The sequence below is a fragment of the Opisthocomus hoazin genome, chromosome 20 (assembly GCF_030867145.1).
Source record: "Opisthocomus hoazin isolate bOpiHoa1 chromosome 20, bOpiHoa1.hap1, whole genome shotgun sequence".
In the NCBI taxonomy this organism is placed as follows: Eukaryota; Metazoa; Chordata; class Aves; order Opisthocomiformes; family Opisthocomidae; genus Opisthocomus; species Opisthocomus hoazin.
This window is the reverse complement of record NC_134433.1, coordinates 8500147-8519155: the sequence shown is the minus strand read 5'-3', so window position 1 is coordinate 8519155 and position 19009 is coordinate 8500147. Positions and strand designations below refer to the sequence as shown.

The following is a 19009-nucleotide window of genomic DNA, read 5'->3' as shown; positions in this document are numbered from 1 at the left end:
CGGGTTTCTCGCCCGCCGCCTCACGCCGCCCGCACAGCGCCGCCCCGCGCGGAGGAGCTGCTCCCCCCTCCGGCCGCGCAGGTGAGCGGGGCGGGGCCGGCCCTGAGGCGAGGCGCGCGCGGGCACCACCCCGTCCCCCGCCGGGCGCGCGCGCGCGGCCTTTGAGGTGGGAAGGGCGCGCGGGGGAGGGGGCGGGGCGCGCGGGGGAGGGGGCGGGGCTCGCGGCGGGCCCCGCCCCGCCCGGGCAACTGTCAGAATCGGCGGCCGGTCCCACGGGCAGGCGGCTGTGGCGGCCGCGGGATGCGGCGCTGAGGGAGCACCGGCTGTCGCTCCGCGGTTGCGCTCCCGCCGCCCATGATGTGCTTGGAAAGCGACGGCTTGTCCGGCGGCAGCCCGGGCTGTGGCGGGCGGCTCCGAGCCGGCGACGACGAGGAGGAGGAGGACGGCGGCGAGCGGGGTTGCTGTGGCCGGGGCGCCGAGGGCGAGGTGCAGACCCTGTCGGGCAGGATGAACCCGCCGGCGGGCGGCAAACGCCCCGAGCGCGCCCGCCACAAGGCATCGAGCCTCAACCGGGCCCGGGTGGCGGCCGCCGGCATCCTCAGCGTGGGCAACGTACTCAACTACCTGGACCGGTACACGGTGGCAGGTGAGGGCACCCCTCGGGCTCCCTCCCGGAGGCTCCGGTTCGCCGTGCCCGGGCTGGAGTCAGCCGGCCGCGGGATTGCGGCGTGGCCGGCCGCGGCTGGTGCCCGCTGTGCGGACCCTCCGGTATTGTTCTCTACTTTGAATCGTACCGAAAATAACAGGAGGTGCCCTTTGTTTGTCCGGGCTCGGTGGCGGGGTGGAATGTTTGGTGGGATTGTTCTCGGAAGGGACCGGTGCCGGGTAGCGCTGGCGAGGCGGAGGGCGTTCGGCGCGGGTGTTCGGGCTGGTGGGAGAGGCGTCACCTGTCTCCGGGGCGGTGTGAGCGCGGTGGGTGACAGGTGCGGCTGCTGCCGGGTGGGTGCGGTCTGCTGCCAGGCGGGGGGGGGCAGAGGAAGGCGGTCACTTTGGTTCCTGCGGGTGGAAATCGCCTTTGCTTTGTTTCTGCCGGGTCCCCCCCAGCCTGAAAAAACCCAGGCTGTCCCCCAGCCGGCCGCCGAGCGGGACCGGTGCCCGCGGGGCGGGGGCCGGGCCCGGCGGTGAGCGCGTTGCAGCTCCGCACTCGGCGGCCGGTGCGTGTTGCCGGCTGCGCTGGGCGCTCGGTGAGCGTTGCCGCTGCGGGGCTGGGCGCCGAAACGACTGCGCGTTGGGCTGATCACTGTGCGGTCTCTGGAGGGGACTCCGCGTTTATTCTCGTCAGGCAGCAACAGCGGGGAAGAAGATGATTACTGAACTTTTTCTAATTAGAAATGAAGTGGGCTTGTTGGTATTCAACTGTCTCATGTAATTAAAATATAATGCATATTCCGTGTTTGGCAATACTGATAATTTTGTCTTTAGAGCTTATGAAGGGGTTTGTGCATGTATAAATTTTGCTCTATGCATATACATATTTTGATCACTAGGACTCAGCGTGGTGTTAAACAAATCAGGTATTTGTTTATACTACATTAAAATAATATATGTTTGTAGGGCAGTAATAGAGTGCAAGGGACGTAAATCTAGTCACTGTCGTCAGAATAAGTTGGCCAGGTTGCCTTTGTTTTGTCTGCGGCAGGGTTGGGGAGGATTAGAACTAAAATTTAGCTGACACTGTTGTGGCTTTTTTATTATTATTTTTAGACAGGGTTTGCTCCTTCAGGAAATGTAAAGGCCAGTGTTGGGAAGTATTGAGTACTCTGTTGGTAGTCAGTGCCTTACAGGAGGAAGCTTGAAGACAGAATGTTGATCTGTTATTATTGGAGGAAATTGTAGTTTGTTCCCTCACCCTCAAATAGCAAATCTGTCCAGTAGACAGTTTTACCACAAAGCACCATTTTCCTTTAATGTATGGGAAGCTTCCTTTTCAGGAAGCTATCCCCCGCCCTGTGCACACCTCTTTTCTAAAAAATTACTATCTTGGTCACTTTTTGCTCTCGTACTTTCAGCAAGACCTTTGTCATCTGATTTTTCCTGCCTGCAAGAACAGAAGGCATGGGATGCTCTGGCAAAGGAAGGGAGAAGCATCTTCATTTCTGGGAAGGCTGGAAAGTGTGTGACCAGAGGATAATAGCACTGCCTCCTGCGATGCAGTATTGCCAGTCCGAATGCTATGATTGCCAGTATTTCTAGGAAAAGATCTGGTTTTGCAGTGCCCAGTAACTGCCCTGTGGAACTTACCTGCTAGCTTTCGGGTTGATATCAGAGGTTTAAAATGTTAGACATCAGACTTTCCTTTTGGGACAGAATCAAATTTTACATGACCTTTTTTGTCTTCCGTGAATTGGTATTTATTTTTGAAACTGGTGCTTTATAAAGTGCTAATCCAAAACAAGGAATAATTTAAATCCAGTCTAATGGAAGAGTTGTGGTAATAAAAATGATATGTTTTGTGAGCTCAGAACTGACTTTGCGTTTAGAGAAGACTTTATTGTAATCTTTGCTTTTGTATTTTGAGCCTTAGTGCATACCACATGCTTATGTGACGTGCACTTGCATATGAATCAAGCTAGCACTCTGAATATTCAGCTCATGTCTCAAGACAGGTAATAATTAGTGCGTACAACTCTTCAGACCTTCAAAGTTCATTTCAAATATGAATTGTTGCAGCAACGTAATAAGGGAGTTTAACACTAGCCACACTATGGCAGGGGAAGTAGCATCAGACATTATGATTTACCTCAGGCCAGTGAACTGTTGTGAGAACTGGAATTAATTTCTGGTTCCAGCTCTATTTGAAACAAGTGTTAGAAGAGCAGCATTACCAATGGAAACTGGTTCCTGAGGATTTGTGTCTCTAGGATGATCCCTCCTGTGGGTTCTTTGACGTCAAATAAGAGTTGACCTTTGTCATTAACCTTTCTCTTCTTGTCTTATAAAAGTCCCTACCCAACCTTTTTTCTTTTTTTTTAATGAAAGTGTTGGGAGCTTTGGGACTTCTTTCTGTTGTCAAATTTAGTCAAAAGCAGGTCAGTAGACTCCAAAGCAATTAGCAGGCGTCTGATAAATGGACATAAGCAAACAGAGAATCCAGTTGTATGGGCATGATACTACATGTATATCTTCTATCTTACTTGAAAACTTGATTGCGACCATTTTGGTTTTCCTGGTCACAAATGCAAGTATAAAAAAAAGTAAGTATATATTTAGTGTATATATAATAAGTATGTGCAAGTATATATTTAGTATATTTTTAGTCAATAGGAAAAAAAGATCATATATGGAGTTCTTTGTTGCAAATGTAGTTCCCTGGGTGTCTTCCACTGTTTTCTAACATAACCACGCAGAAGCTAGATAACATGCATCCAGTCAATGCAAAGGGATCTTTGTAAAAGAAAGAACTAGGCTGACCTCTCCTATAGCACATCTTGCTTCTAAAAGTAAAAAGCAAATGTTTTTGCATTGCTGAAAAATAAACAGAAAATATTGTATTCCTTGGTGTTTACACTCTGGATACACAGGCATTGTGTATAATGAGTTGTTCTTGGGCAACCTTCTTTTCAGGTGCAACAGACAAGGAAGTAGCTGCCTATTTCCCTGGTTTTGGTTTAATGACTTCCCAGTATGGACTAAAGAAGTTTAGGATGGGATGTGCCTTTTGGTATCTGGGCTGTTCCATGACCGAACTTGAGTGCAGTTTCTGAGATACAGGACATACACAGCTTCACACCTGACACTAGGTTACAGCTTTTCTGGGAATACTTGATGAAACTGGACCTCCACTGAGGACGGGCCTGCTTCTTGCTGTTTGAGAATAAATTTCTTCCAGTACTTTAAAAATAAAAAGCATGCACAGTAATAGTGGATCTTTCAATAATGTCGTTATGTTTACACAGTTGGCAACTTCCAGTGTGTATGGGGAATGTTAAAATACAATGATATTTGGGAGAAGCTGTTCCAGACGAAAAGTGGGAATGCCTCCACTGTGGCTTTTCTAAAGAAAAGATTGAAAACTCTGTGCTGAACACTGCTGTCTTGGAGGGAAGTGATCCTCTGCAATTTTCTTAATAGGTCTTTGATCATACTGAAAACAATTGCCTGTGGAAAAAGCATTCTTTCAAAAGCCGTGATATTTTGCTGCTATTAGGAAAGCAATGAGTAAAGAAAAGGGAAAAACTAGAAATAATGAAACCACGGTAGATTGCCTGTGAAACTACAGCATTTCAGCCATCTGGTGATGGTGGGACATACCTTCTTCCTGAATGAAGTTTTGGGAAAAGTCATCTTACCTTCAGAAGCTTGGAATGTGGTTTCACAATTATGTCATGGATGACCTTTTACTGTGCATGCTGTTGACGATGAAAATAGTCTTGCTTCATTAGGGTGTTGCCTCCACCTTCTAATTCAGATGCTACTTCCTGGCATTTCTGTAGTGCCTTTAATTTAAACGTAATGATTTAATTAAGCTGGAGAACTATGCAGCAAAGTAAACAAGTCTTACTATCCCACTACAGAAGGGGAAAGAGAGTTGTAGAGTGTTGGCGATTTGGCTGTGGTAATGTAGTTAGTGGTAGAGTCTTGGCTGGTATTAGCTCATCCTTGAGGTTCTCTATCCCTGTACACAGTACACCATAGGTTTTGGTCTGCTGTTTTTGTCCTGTAAATGTCTAGCTTGCTAATAACCATATCTGTGTTAATTAGCCTCTCGTTACAACACACAGTTGCAAATCACATACCATTCTTTGAAGATACATGCAAATAATTACTGAAAGTTGAAAGTCAAGCTTAAAACTATGTAGTACAAGCTATAACTGAAGGGTTAGGAAAGGTTCAACACTAACTCTCAAGTGTAAAGACATTCAAAAGTTTATAAGTCAAAACTTTTTTTTTTTACTTGCAAACTCACATTTGTGCTAGTAATATATTACCTCATAGCATGTTTCATACTGGGTGATCTTCATGCAGTCCGAGATCCTATATATGTAATGGGATAAAGAGAGCCCCTTATCCCCACTGTAACAAGACTGCTCAGTGCTTATAGTTTCAGGGAGGAAACCATTAAGTGGCAGTGCAAGCTCTTCATTTATTTGTCTCTTGTTGAGGTAATCTCAACCTAGGACTCAGCTGTGGAAGGAATGCAGTGTTGGAAAATATTAGAAAAGAATATTGACAGAACCTCCTTGAGCCAGCAGTGCCATTGGCTCACACATGTAAGAATTTGCAAAAGGATGACAATGTTTTGCTTGGACAATAGGTACCTGTTACTGGCTCAGAATTTTCAAGAGGTACTGCACTGTGAGCACTTCAGAGGCAGGCAACAGAAAGCACTCCGCAGCACAGTGCCAAGGACTGTGTAGTAGCATCTAGTTCTCTTAGCGTCGTGTTCTCCCTGTGTGATGGGCTTTATTGCATAGTCAGCTGCTTCCTGTTTGCTGATTCTTACGCGAGTTGGCAGGATTTGTTTCAGAGTATTTTACATTTCAAGTGAAGTCTTATTATGTTTAATCATAGTGTTTTTCTTCCTTGTGACGTAGGTTTGCTAGATAGTAACTATCTTTGTTATTATGTGCAGATTTTCCTGTTTTCCTCTTTCATACGTGTTGTTTAATTTTATCCCTAAAGCATCCAAGTCATCACAGTCAGTGAATACGGCCTTTATTACATGGAGTTAAGATCCTCATAAATATTGAGTGTGTTCTTAATCTGCTGATCTTACTTGTCCCTTGATCTCTGAGACTGTGAGTATTGGAAGCTGTGTGGAAAAGCTGCTCTGGTCAAAAGTGTGGGCATTCTGTAATCATTCCTTCAGGACTTCTCAAATACCATGCCAAGCTGTAATAGGGTTGAATTCTATCAGTCGCCCTGTTTTTAGTTGCTCCTTTTTGTTACACATTTAGTTGGTATTGCTTCTGGTAGACTGTACATCAGAAGCAAATAAGCTGCCGATTAGGTAGCATGGTGGGTAGTAAGTTCAATAGGTGTTGTTAAAAGCTGGTGACTTTTCCCTTAATATGGAATCCCGTAGCTCTTGCTTGGGCTTTGAAGTGCTGAGGAACTTGTGATTGAAAGGTGTTATAATGTGTTGCCTGAATTAAATAAAGTTTGTAAAGGTCTTGAGATTTGTTACAACTGTTAATAAGGGCTCATGGTATCTATTAATGAGATTCAATGGGAAACCATAATTTTGTTTTACAGTTAGAAATTAAGAAATTCAGAGATCGGAACTCTTGCTGAGTTGCTTGTTTGCAGCATCATTTCTTCTGTATTACAGACCAGGATATTGTTGTGCAGCCTCTACTGAGTGAGATGGTGCACCCAAGGTACTTATAATCCATGTATGTTGGGAGATATCAGAGGGCTGTAGGCCATGGATAGGAGAGTCTGAAGGAGACGAGAGACAGTATCAGTTAGTGTAAGGGCCCCTAGGAGATGAGCAGATATGACTTATTTGGTAGGCAGTGTAGCCAAAGAGTGAGGAGGGATTTGTGTGAAGGCAGCGGTAGCTTTCAGCAAGTGTTTGCAGACAGCATCTACCAAACATGGTGATCATCACAGGAGAAAGTGTGAAGATGTCTGTTGGAAATGGATGATGGAGGATGATGCCCTTCCGCTGGTTGAGTTTTCTGAAAATTGGCACTATGGGTGTAGGGTGATGAGTGTTCTAGAAGGAAAATAACGTATGTTCAAAAGAAGTTCTACAAAGGATTTGTGAAGTGCCTAAGGGGCCATGGAAGTTAATGGGAGTTGAGCAAAAGGGGCTCGGGCTCAGAGTCCAGTGAGGTGCTAGTGGGGTGAACAACTCCTGATGGTTTCCAGAGAAGTTTGGGTACAGAACGTGGCATGGACCTGTCTTGAAAATTACATTTTTTGTGAACTGGTCTGAAAGTCAAGAAGCAAATCTGAGATGGGTGTAGGCCAAAAAAAACCCCCCAAACCACAACAAACCCCCAAAACCAAACCCTGAGTTCTGACCTTTTGACTACTAGAACCTCCATGTGAGTTTGGCACTATTAAAATAGTTCACCTCACTATTCATAGACTGGACAAGTACTTTACTTAGAATTGGCACACACAGTAGGCATCTCATAGGCATTTTTGACACATCTATTTTCATTGTTATTTTGTGGGTGTTTCTGTCTTATGTAACCCAGCTATTTCTGTAGGGTTGTAGGGGAAGGAAGTGAAAGGGAGGGAATGCTCATTTCCGTGCTTCTGGTTTTACAGCAGTATAAATAATCAGGAAAGTGAGAAGGTAAGGGATCCTGGATGGCTGAAGGGAAGTAGAATCCTTCACTTTTGAGGTCATTCCTTTGGACCTGTTGCCAGTTGGGAGTGGCTGAAGGTTTCTTTTGGAATGCTCTTGGATGAGCCATTCAGGACCCGCTGGTGGTCTCTTTCCACTCTTTGTGAAGCTGTGTTTCATGACAACCTCCACACAAAGATGTTGCTGGGAATCGCCGCATCATCTCTCAAAATATAAAATGACATAGTGAGACATTGAGTTCTTCTGTCAGGCTGATCCTTCTAGACAGCAACAAAGCATGTTGTGAGAGCACTGTAGCTGCTCCCGCCTATTCTGTACTTCTGTTTTTGAGGGAATAAATATCAATCATCCTTCTCCAGAACTGTTGATCGTCTACCACAACTGAAATCATAGAGCAGTTGTAGCTGCAGAGAAGGGAGAGAAATACAGAGGAAAAACTCAGCTTTATGCCTTGCCAGACCTAAATTCAGACTTCAGCAATGTGAACATACCAGGGCTATGTTGTTGGTGAGCAGTATTATCTCCTACAGGTTGGTTGTTTTTTTTTTTCTCTTAAATACCTTTCCTATGCTTCTGCTGAAGGCCAGCAACTGCAGTGGCTGAGCAGAACAGCAGAGGGAAAAGATCAGGGTTACATGGAGAATAGCTGCAGTAGCAGCTTGGAGCTTGGCTGGCAGAATGAGAGAACCACATGCTGGAAGGAAAATCCTTTCAGCCTTGGCATGTGATGATGTTTTTTCATTTTAAGGCTGCATTGAACCAAAACTGCAGTAATCCATTTTACTCCTTCTTCAGGCTTCTGCCAATAATTATGTAAATAACAGAATACAGTTAATTATTTGTTTCATAGCTTCCCATTTTCTTTATTTGTATTAGAAACATGTCATTATTGTCTCAGAACGTGAGCCCTGCATTCTTGGCAACATGGAAAACAACATGAGTGGGTGAACTGACGGAGTCAACAGGACTTGTGTCTGTGTGAAGCCTGCAGGGCTTGAATTAAACCTACCCGAAGGTGAACTTGGATTCATATGGCTGTCCTATGGTTTGATGGTCTGCTCTCTCTGCATATTCTCATTTCAGAGAAGTGATCCTTTGGGAGAGTGTGCCAGCAAAGCCACACAGATCTGAAAGGGGGGGGGTCTCACCCTGTTGTTGATTTGTAATTTTCACTTCTTTCTGCCTGTCACCTCTGTATTTTGTGATTTGTGCCTGTGTTGTAGTGACGACCTTGGACCGTTTGTTTTCAGGCTGGCGTGTATAGTCACTTTAGCAGGGTTCTGCTGCTAGGTGTGCTGTTTGGGAAGTTTACAGACCACTGTGTGCTCTTGCTGTGTACCTCTTCAGTGAGACTTTCCATTTGAAAATGTAAGATTATGGCAGGATTTTTTTTTAATAAGATACTGGATTCTAATTTTTACGTTGCCTTTAGTGTTGGATAGTTTTCTCCAACAGGCATGTGCTTGTAAACTTTATCCCGGCTAGACCTGCTGTGGTTTGTCTGTCCGGAGCAGCATGAGTTAAATAATTTGGTCGGCTATCCAGGTTTTACTAATTCAGCACATTGGTGTAACAAATGTTGGTTATGGGACACTGAATCAGGACTGCTTAAGCACTTTGGGGCAAGGACTAGTTTTGCGCAATTCCAGGCATACTGTCAGTGCTAAATAACAGTAAATATAGAATTGCAACACTATTAATAAATGCTCTGTAAGTTAGGAAACAAGCTGCAATAAGGGAAAATGATTTCTTTATTTTTACTAATGCACCAATGTGGCTCCTAAAGAGTGGTCATTGCATATGTTTGTGTGTTAAGCTATTAGAACTCAATACTGCTGCAGCTATACTAATGTTAAAGCATTTATAATAGTCATCCTGTTTCCTTCTAGCAGCCAGAAATGCTGACTAACTTTCAGGATAGCAATCTTTTATATATTCAGGAAAGCAAATGCCACCAGGCCACCAGTGACTGACAGCTACAGTGCTCTGATTAAAACCAACAGTTCCTGATCAGCTCTGTCTTGGATGTGTTAGTCCCTTCTCTGATGGGTAAGAGATGGGGGAGGACAAAAAGCAATGTAACATGATCGCATTAGGAGAGGAGATTTTTTTTTTTTTCATTTGCAGTTTTTGAGGAATTTGTAACTTGGAAGAACTGAAGTACCTGAGTTATAGTGCTTGGAAGGGCAAACATTGATCTTGCCATTATGACTTTCCTATAGTAAGATATGGAAAATCTGAAGGTGCCGGTTTCCAAGTCATTGATTTTTGACCTTAACAACAATTACTGAGCTGCTGCTGATCAATTAAGCTATGCTGTTTGGGGCACTAAAAAGTGTGTGTGTGTGTTTTCTTCCCAACCGGTATTAGGGCAATGGAAATTCTTTTCCCCCCCCCCCTCTAAATGAGTGGAATCCTGGTGTTTTTGCTCATCTTTGCTTGCATACAGACTGCATAAACAATTACACAGTCCCTAATGAAGGGACCCTAATGAGTCACTGGTCAGAATGTGATGTTGTTGGGTGCTGATTCTGGCCACAAGTTGGGCACTCACACACTAATACTCCGCACAGGGAGTCTATCTTCTTTCCGTTCCTCCATGCCTTTCTCTCCAAAAACGTTTCTTAGCTATTGAAAGAATAGCCAACTTTATTTATTTACCTCTGTGTTCATTTAATCTACTTTTTACGCGAACGCAGGTGCTGGATGCTCATGAGCAGTTTGCAGCGCTGCTCTGTCATTTACTGCTGTGTGCTTGCTGGCTCTGTGGTGTGCTTTGAACTGTACTGAAGTGCCGAAAAAAGCAATAAAAGAAACGAGTTTGTTTCTCTTGCCTATTTCATTATAACAGGGTCTTGGCAGAACTGCTAAAATTTAGGACCACTTGCTGTTTCCTTCCTAAAACATGTATTTTTAGGCAGTCATAGTCTGCACCTCTTACATGTTGGCAAATTCCAGCTTGGCATAAATGGGTATCGCTCGCAGTTATTTTGTAAGTTTAGATGTGTGACCAGTTTCGGGAGCTAGTGCACTGTTTCATATGTGCTTTAACACTCATGAAATTGGGTAGACCTTTCACTACTTAAGTAAGTTTTGGGGTTGGGGCAGTGGAGAAGTGGGGCATCTTTCTGAACCTGTATGTCTCAAAAGTTACAGATGTAGCGTGGCAGAACAGCTGCACTTCTTGGAGCTTATTTCTAGTGAAAACACATTTGTTGAGTCGCTGCTTAGTGCCCTTCCAGAGGTTTTTTGTCTCTCATGCCACGCTTCAGTAAAGCTCTCAGAAGCTAAAACGCTTCTGCAAGTAGTGTAAAATTACTTTTGTCCTTAAAGGTGTGCTAAGATGCATGTGATGTTAAGGCACCTTTTTGGCAGCTATTCAAGGTGCAGTGGGTATACTTTAAGCTACTACAAAACTAGCAAAACTATCAGGTTTTTGGACTGTGGTTCAAGAAGGATTGCAGCAGTAGCTGAAGAGGAGAGATGTAAATCACTTTTGCTCTGCATTTCATTGTTCTCATTAAAGTTTTTCTTATTTGGAAGTAAATCAAATTTAGTAATGCTTCTGTAGTCATATTATGTTCAAAAATATATAATGGTATAAATGTCAAACTCTTACAAGCTTACATTTGCCTCACAAGTGTACATTTAAATCACTTGGATTGCTGAAAGCCACTTAACAAGATTAAATTAGCATTAGACCTAATGTTTGAATAAAAACACAGGTTGTGAGTGGCTGGATAGAGATTTCTATCTGTAAGCAAATGCAATACAATCTGAATCAGGATTTACCTTCTTGATTTAAATATTCAGTCGAGCTCTGTTATACCATCTCTTCACATTTTCTATGTGAATAGGGAATATGTTCATCACCATTTAGGAATTACTGGACTTTGTAACCTGATGATATTTGGTTGTATTCACTCCAAGACTTGTACAACCGAAGTACAAACTTCTTCCGTCCTGAGCGGGAGACATTTCCTATGCGATTGCTGTCTGTAGCAAGAGGTTTGTGTATACAGAACAAGCCCAGCAGTGGGAGAGTTTGGCTGGTCTGAGCAGTCATGGACATTCAGTGTCTGGTCCCTGTGCAGAGTCTGCCAGAAAACAACAGGTAGGATCAGTCATGGTGTGGACATCACTAGTTAGTAGACTTAAATCACTGATCTGATAATTAAGCAGTATGTAATCACAATTTTGGCTGGCAAAACCAGTATTTTTCAGTGCTTCAGTTTTCTTGGTAGATTAAAACAAATAAAACTTTTTGCTTGCATGAGTTTGGTTTTAGTGAAGAAAGCTGGTAAGAAGAAAATTTGTTAGCGGCACAGGTTTTCCCCTGTTTTCAGGGATTTCTTTTGTTCTGCAGGAGTAAGGGGTTTTTTGTCAATGCCATTGACATAATATAGAAGATCACTGTTGACAGCTTCAATTCAAACATGAGGGCTCTAGTTGCCTCTGCTAGTATTGAGTTGTAAAGACAGGAGACCTAAAATACAGATCTTGGAGTCATGCAGAAAGTTTCTATTTTGAAGAAATAGGTTTTTAAGTATGGTGTTTCTAAAATATATCTGCTCCTTTATAATTACACTCTTTACATATTAATACATATAATTTTGAAAGCCTAATTTAGACTCCGGTAGGTAGTGTCATGACAATTTTAATGTAGGTTTAAAAAAAAATTGTACCTAAATATCTCAACAAGAGCAGTTTTCGTCTTTAGTGATATTCCTGGGCTGAGGCTGGAGCACCTGATCCTAGACTCTGGTGGATTTTTTTGTTTGGGGTGTTCTTTCCCTTTTAACCCAGAATGCAGTGCAGACTGAACTGTTTTGTCTTTAAAGAAACAGTCCCAGGGTGCTTCTATAAGATTTCAGGGCTAGAGAGAAGCAAGAGCACACTTAAGGTACTTTCAGGTTACCAGTTATGGTCAGAAAAGAGTCTCTTGGCAGCTCTTAAAAAGCCAGGTAGTAAAACACTTGCTTGGTGGTGAGCTGAAAGAGTGTAGCACCTGCAAGTGTTGCAGACGCCGTGTCAGTCTGTGTACGTGGTGGTGTGTTCACACAGCGATCCCAGACTCTCCTGCTCTGGGATGTATTTCTTTTAACAGATTAGTTTCCCTTTAAATCTGGTATAGTGTCTTTACAGTCAAAATTGCTATGTGGCGTGTGGTTTGCTGAGGGGGAAGCAAGTAATTTTTTGCCTACCAAAGGATCATGCCATGTCAGCTGTCTGATCCCCTGTAATTTTGCTGTGGACCACTGCTCAGTACCCCTGCTGCCGAGACTGCTGCTGTACGCGCCCTTTAAGTTCAGCGTGGGTGCTCAGAGGGTCCTCACTCTCTTTACTTCTCTTCCTCCCCCAGACTCTCGCGTGTAATCAAATTAAACAGTGGCACCAGCCCCAGTGGAGAAGAGCTCCTCTGTTAGAAAGCTGTCCCTCTAGAATTTGCACACAGATTTCATCATTTGCACCTGCCATTGCTGGCTGCTGATATGACCTTGTGTGCCAGCAGCCTGTGCTGATAAGTGTTCCCTGTTCCTTCTATCTCAATTAATAGTTTTAAGGATACATAATTCCTTGCCAGTTTGCTAAATCTTGTCTTTGTCCATAAACACTCTGCATTATATTTTTACAGGGTCCAGTTGAAGAGTGCTTTCAGCGCATGTAGTGAAAGCTAGAAAGGGCAGTGTTTATGAGGTTTCTGTTAATACATAAAGAAAGGCAGCATCCCAAATCACCAGCAATTGGTGTCAAGTGATAATGGTGCAAGGATGCTGGGTCATTCAAGACAGCAGCAGTCACTTGTGGAACAGTGCAGCCTTCTATTTGAAACCCATTGTAGGTTGGTAAAGCCTCTCTGGCTGTTTCTATTCAGAGCTTCTGGGCATGGTGCCTTCTCTGGGGTGCAGGGCTGCTGCCTTTTCCCCATGCAGGACCCTGGGTGCCAGACACACCTGCCTTGGCAGCTGCGCTTCGGGTTGGAGTGAGGTGCAACAGCATATGAGTGTCTGACGGCCATGGGGCTGTGAGGCTTGCCAGGGCTGCCTACTCTGCATGAGTCCTTCCATCGTGCTTTTCACTGTTGGATGGACCCCTTGGAGTCAAACCAACACTTTTTCAATGTGGAAATTTGAAACTGCTGCATCCATCAGTACCTACAGGATATTTCTTTGTTATGAAGCCATCTCATTTAAATATCTTTCACTTCAGAGTCTTCACTTGTTTCAATCTAGAATTCTTTGGTTCCACACAGACTTTATATCCATTCTCTTTCCATCAATGAGACAGCATTGTGCAATGGAGCTTTCCAAGAGCCCTGGTTAGACTAAGCAGCGAAAGGTGGCATTTGGTTTCCTTTGGGGTTCATTGCTGCGCCTCCCTCGTTGTGGATAATTTTCGTGTGATGTTTTCATTTGGGCAGTGGGTGTTGCACATCTTGCGGATGGGTGTTAGAAGGGTAACTGTGCCCATGGAAGCGTGGATCTCTGTGTCAGCATTGGAAAACGTTGGCAGAACTGAACACGGTGCAGCCTGCATTGTTGCTTCTGCTATTGCGCTGTTGTCCCAAACATTAATCTTTTTAGCTGCTGAATATCCCCCATTGGTGATTGCTAAATGTAGCTACTTATATACAAGCAAACTCAAACAATGGAAAATATATGAATTATGAACCCTTTCTTTGTGCTTGGGTGGGAACATTCATCTTGCTTTGGTGAGGAATGTTCACCTCACATTTCCGAACATTGTATTCAGCAGATGAGCCGTTTCCTCCTCCTCCTTCAGGTTTTGGTTTCTCCTTTGGAGAAGGGGGCTGAGAGGCCACACTTAGATGGACTGTTAGAGTAATTATCAAAATGAACAGGCATGGTTTCAAAGATGCTGTGGTGTGATTTTATTGTTATTGGGTGGAGGGAGGGTGGAAATTTGCTTGGTTCTTGTTTTGTTTTTCCACAGTTCAGTCTATTGACACGTAGATAGCCAAGAGTCACATGGGGAAAGAGTTACCTTTTGACTCTAGCAGTGTCCCCAACTGGAGAGAAGACTGAAGAATACAAGGGAACCTCAGAAAGAATTCTACAGCTGACAGCCTCCTGTCAAGCAGCGTATTTGCAAAGATTATGGACATTTTCATGTTGCCAGTGAGTTTTCTTTGCTGGGTGACTCTGTCACTCGGTTAAATTGCTGAGAGAAACCTTCTTCTACAGGCATGGGTATAATTTCACACATCCTAAGGTAATGAGAGTAAATTATGGGGAAACTTCGTTCCTAAACAGTTGCTCTCAGCCCAATTTCATGGAAACTTTAACAACACAACAAATACAAAACCTTAAAAAAAAAGGCGCTTAAAAATAGAGATGAGGTTAAAAGGAGACTGTGTCTAATTTTGTTAGCGTTGTGGTCCTAATTTGTTGCTTCTGGTGACTTGAATTCCTCATAAATTGCTGGTTTGTCTGCAGATCTGCAATTCCCACATGCTGTAATTTTGCCCTTAGAGATGCTGGCCACTGGCAGCTCTCTCTCAACTGGAATTTTGAATGTTTTAAACTCCTCAGCATGGTCTTTTTCTGCTTAATCTAGGTGGAGATGTTTGCTTCTTGAGGAGGACCAAGCTGCTCTCTCTTGCACTGCTATAGAAAGCCCTGAGAAGGCAGTGGCGAAGAGCAGGGTGCTGGGGTGCAGAAGGTGCCCGTTGTGTGTGTAAAGAAGGTGCTTGGATTGCGTGTTGGCTGTAGAGAGATGTTTGTGTTCTTCGGCAGCAGCAGTGTAACCATCCAGCCTGGACACCAGGCTGTCCTCTTCTAGGACACTTCAAAATGTGGGATCAAGAGCTACTGCAGGAAAAAAACCTGAGATGTTTGCTGTGCAAAACCCAAGAAACCCCCAAATAATATGCTCTGCTCTTTAATTCCTATCAGCTAGTGGAAGGGCCAGGTATTACTATGAGGCTGGTTTGAAATCACTAGCTACACGTTTTGAGTTTCAGCTAGCACCCTGTCTCTGGTTTTAGGCCGTATGTTTGTTATGTCATAAACTGAAAGAATATGTCATTTATTATAAAGTCTGAAAACTTGAAATGCTGAGATGAAAGGAGAGATGGATCCGAGTTGCACTTTCATCTGGTTTTCATCATTTCAGTTGGGTTTCATCTTGGTGGGTTTTTTTGTTGTTTTTTTTAGGAGCCCTGACAAATTAAACCTTATTCTTTGTTACTTGCTTTTTACCTCAGTTTTATCTCTGTTTTGTTATAACTGTTACCGTACTCATGGCCTTAATAAGGATTTCTTAGGTAAGAGGACAGGACAAGTAAATGCAATTAACTGAGCTATTCAGATCTTCAAGGGCTTGTGATGTAACCTAACCTGTGGATGGAGGTCGGTCTTGAAATACCAAGATACTTTAAGCTCCAAATATTTTTACTTTTCTGCTCAACTCTAAAATGAAGTGGAGCTTTGATACTCACTAAAGTAGTCATGGATGCTTCTTAAACAAACCTGTGATGCCTGGGGAAGGCTTTCTGGTTGTACGCTAATTATGTATTATTTCCATTTACAGTTAGGAATTGCAATTAAGGACACTGTGCTGCTGTGTTCTTTGCAGACAAGTAACAACAGTGACTGTTCGGACAACGAAGCTCTCTGCTTAGCACATAGATCACCTGTGCCATGCCTGTATGCACTAATTTCTTCCCTGGCCTTTCCTTATACGTAACAGGGATCTCTCTGCTGTTGGCAGCCCTCAGCCACTAAGGCTGACCATTGCTGTCTCTGCTTCTGAACAAATTAATGGGGTTCTGTGTTGTTTGATATGAAGCAGAAGACTGGGCCTGAGCAGTTTGCGGGGTGCACATGTGATGCAGCAGCAGCAGTAACAGTGCTGCAGTGCGCTTCTGTGCAGTCCCTGGTACGGCGAGAAGGCAAACCACATTCTTTTATGAAAGAAGAGTGTGTAATTTAAGCAAAATGCTTTACTTGACAGGCTGCAACCATTTATTTTTCGAACATGCTGTGAAATGTTAGTAGTGGGTTTTATTGTGAAGGAGGAATGTTTATTTTGGCTTGAAAAGTTTCAGAAAGGAAATGATAGCCATATCTTGATGAAAGTTGAGTCATGTGAAGTTTATAAGGAAAATAGCTGGGCTTAAGTCTCTTCATGTTAGCGTGAATACCGAGCAGCTGCAGAGTGTTTGTACTGTACAACTGAGATCAGGATTTTACTACTTTATTTTCCTGTGTTAGAAAGGATAAATGGAAGAAGGAACAGAGAGCTCAAGATGGGTTTTGGATACTGCCATGAAGTATTGCTCTTTATATTACTGCAGAGTCCTAAGGTCCACAAGAGCGGATGCTATCGCAGAAGTCACTGTGCTCTATAACCCTGCTGCATCCCTGTAAGTGGTGCTGGAAGCAGGAGGTCAGGGAAGGAGACTCAGTCATGTCAGGGGACTTCAGCAGGAATGCGTGAGAAACAGAGATAGCCCATGCTCCACAGTGCCCATCCCGCAGACCTGCTGCCTGCTCTCGGGTGACTGGGCACAGCCTCTCTACCTCTGCTTTCCCACCTAGCATAGCAAGACTGTCTAGTATGTAAGAACTCTTCACAAATAATCAGTACTCACGGTGGTCCTGTGATATTAATGATGATTAACTGACTTACAATGTTGGTGATGATGCTGATGTCTGCCCTGTGTTTGGAGACTGAGAACAGCAGCTAGAAGAGGTCGATCCTGAAATGGCTTCTCAGAGAAACAAAGGTATCTTTTCATCTGCCTGCTCCAGTTGTTTTCAAGCTGCTAGAAAAACATTAATGCTCCCCTAGCTGCCTCTTGTTTGGCAGGCGCTTTCCAGTGTGCCAAAGCACCATGCTCCTGTAAATGAATAGGCAGTTAATTTGTGAATGAGTTGACTTGCATACCTAATTTCCTTTCACATCTCTTGTTTGCAGCTGATGTTAGTGTGCATTAGAACATGAAGCTTTCCCTGCCTTACACTGAGAGTGAGCGTGTTTGAAATGGAGAAGGAGGGTAAAGGCTTTTAAGTAAAAATATGATGATGAATGGCATTTACATACCTGTACTTTGACAGAAATTGATGATGTAATTCAGAGCATATAGTTAATATGAAGTACTTGGAAAGGAAATTGATGCAAGTCAAAGCACTTTAGGAGGCTCTGGAACTAGTCTGTACCTAGCTGGAGCAATGGAGGCAAGTGTTAGGACATGTTTCTGCTGAAATAAGACACGTTTGGTCATTTCTGAAGGCTTACTTGAATGTTTGTAGGCAATAACATTGTTAATTTTGTCTTCTAAAGCAAATTAGTTATTTTCTGTAGGGAGGAGAAAGTAAAGGGAGAAAACACATTGCCTTTTCCCTTCCAGATGCTTTTGCCTCCCTGCAGTGGTGGCCATGGCCACACAAGCAGTTGCTTTGGCAGGGGACTTAGGGAGCAGCAGCAAGAGTGTCGGGGCAGGGCAGGTAGCTGGGAATAAGCACCTGATAAGGAAGGTACTAGGACACTGTGCCGATCAGATAAGAAAGATAAAGCAATTAAATTTTTGTGGGGGGTAAAAAAAAATCAGACAAATAATTTGTCCTCTATCAGGCCAGACAGCTGTAGTAGTATTTTGGTATCAAAGCAAAAGACAGAGGATTTTATTTACTTCTAGCTTTATAGGAGCAGGGCCTGTTTCATAGCAGTTATATGAAAAAGAGGGCGCTGAGTTGGTCAGGATACCTGTCAGAGTGACAGAAATGATGCATTGTTTTCTTGCATGTTCCTTTCATTTGTCTCTCTATTAACCTGTGGCCTTGTTGTCTTATGTCTGAGCAGGTTTTTGTATTAGGAATCATCATTATTCTGTTTGCAAAAAATAAATGAAAGGGGGGTGGCGATGTATGATGGAAACTTATACCTTACAGATACTAATTGCCACAATAATGAGCAGGCCTTTCAAGTTTACCATGAAACTTGGAAATGAGTACTTTTAGGGTGTAATTGAGTTGTATTCTGGGTTTGGAGCCTGTTTTTTTTCTGTTTGGGGAATTTTCTGTACAACCATGTGGTTTTGAAGAGTTTAGTTTTAAAAGAATTCAGTAACTGCAGTTAACAGCTGCTTTAGGGAGAGTGCCAAATATCGCAAGGGTAAACAAACTCACAGGCTGTGTTAAATCCTACTTCTTAAAAAGTTAGGACTGATTCTGTAAGTGTTTCTTTAAAAAGCTGCAGCATGAGGCAGAGTGTATGCTGTTGTCAGATGGCAAGCTAAAAGAAGATGAACGTCTGCTGGTGGCTCCAAAAAGATTTGCCTTCTGTGCAGCTTCTCCTTTCCTTGCTGAAGCAGGGAGAAGGCTTCTTATGACTCCATCTACCTTTATTAACCTCCTTCCCTCAGTCCTATGTCCAAGATCATAATCTTTGCCCTGAAATGACCCGTTTCCGTAAAACATGCTTGAAAAATAAGTACTCAAAAATGATGTAAGGTTTATTAGAGCATATGTACTAGGGAATCAAGAAATCTTTTGCATATACGTTTAAATAGTTCTTGCAGTATGACTGCCGCTAGGTTTAGACTATTTTGTTGATGCTGTTGCTCCACCACGGCAGATATCTCACTCCAGCTGCGTATGTGAAGGGTGTAAATATCAGAGCTAGCAATTTTCTTCAAGCATTTTCTTTGCATTTGAATGG

The 19009-nt window shown here is 43.5% G+C and overlaps 1 protein-coding gene across 4 annotated transcripts in view; it reads left to right on the top strand.

Annotated features, from left to right (window-relative positions):
* The first annotated feature begins 237 nt into the window (after positions 1-237).
* The window catches only part of LOC104331854 (SPNS lysolipid transporter 2, sphingosine-1-phosphate), a 143131-nt gene continuing 124359 nt past the window's right edge, over positions 238-19009 (top strand). For all 4 annotated transcript variants that reach the window (XM_075440163.1, XM_075440162.1, XM_075440159.1 and 1 more), the window contains exon 1: positions 238-646. In XM_075440163.1, the coding sequence (XP_075296278.1) occupies positions 355-646 (292 nt within the window). In that variant the 5' untranslated portion in view covers positions 238-354. The remainder of the gene's footprint in view (positions 647-19009) is intronic.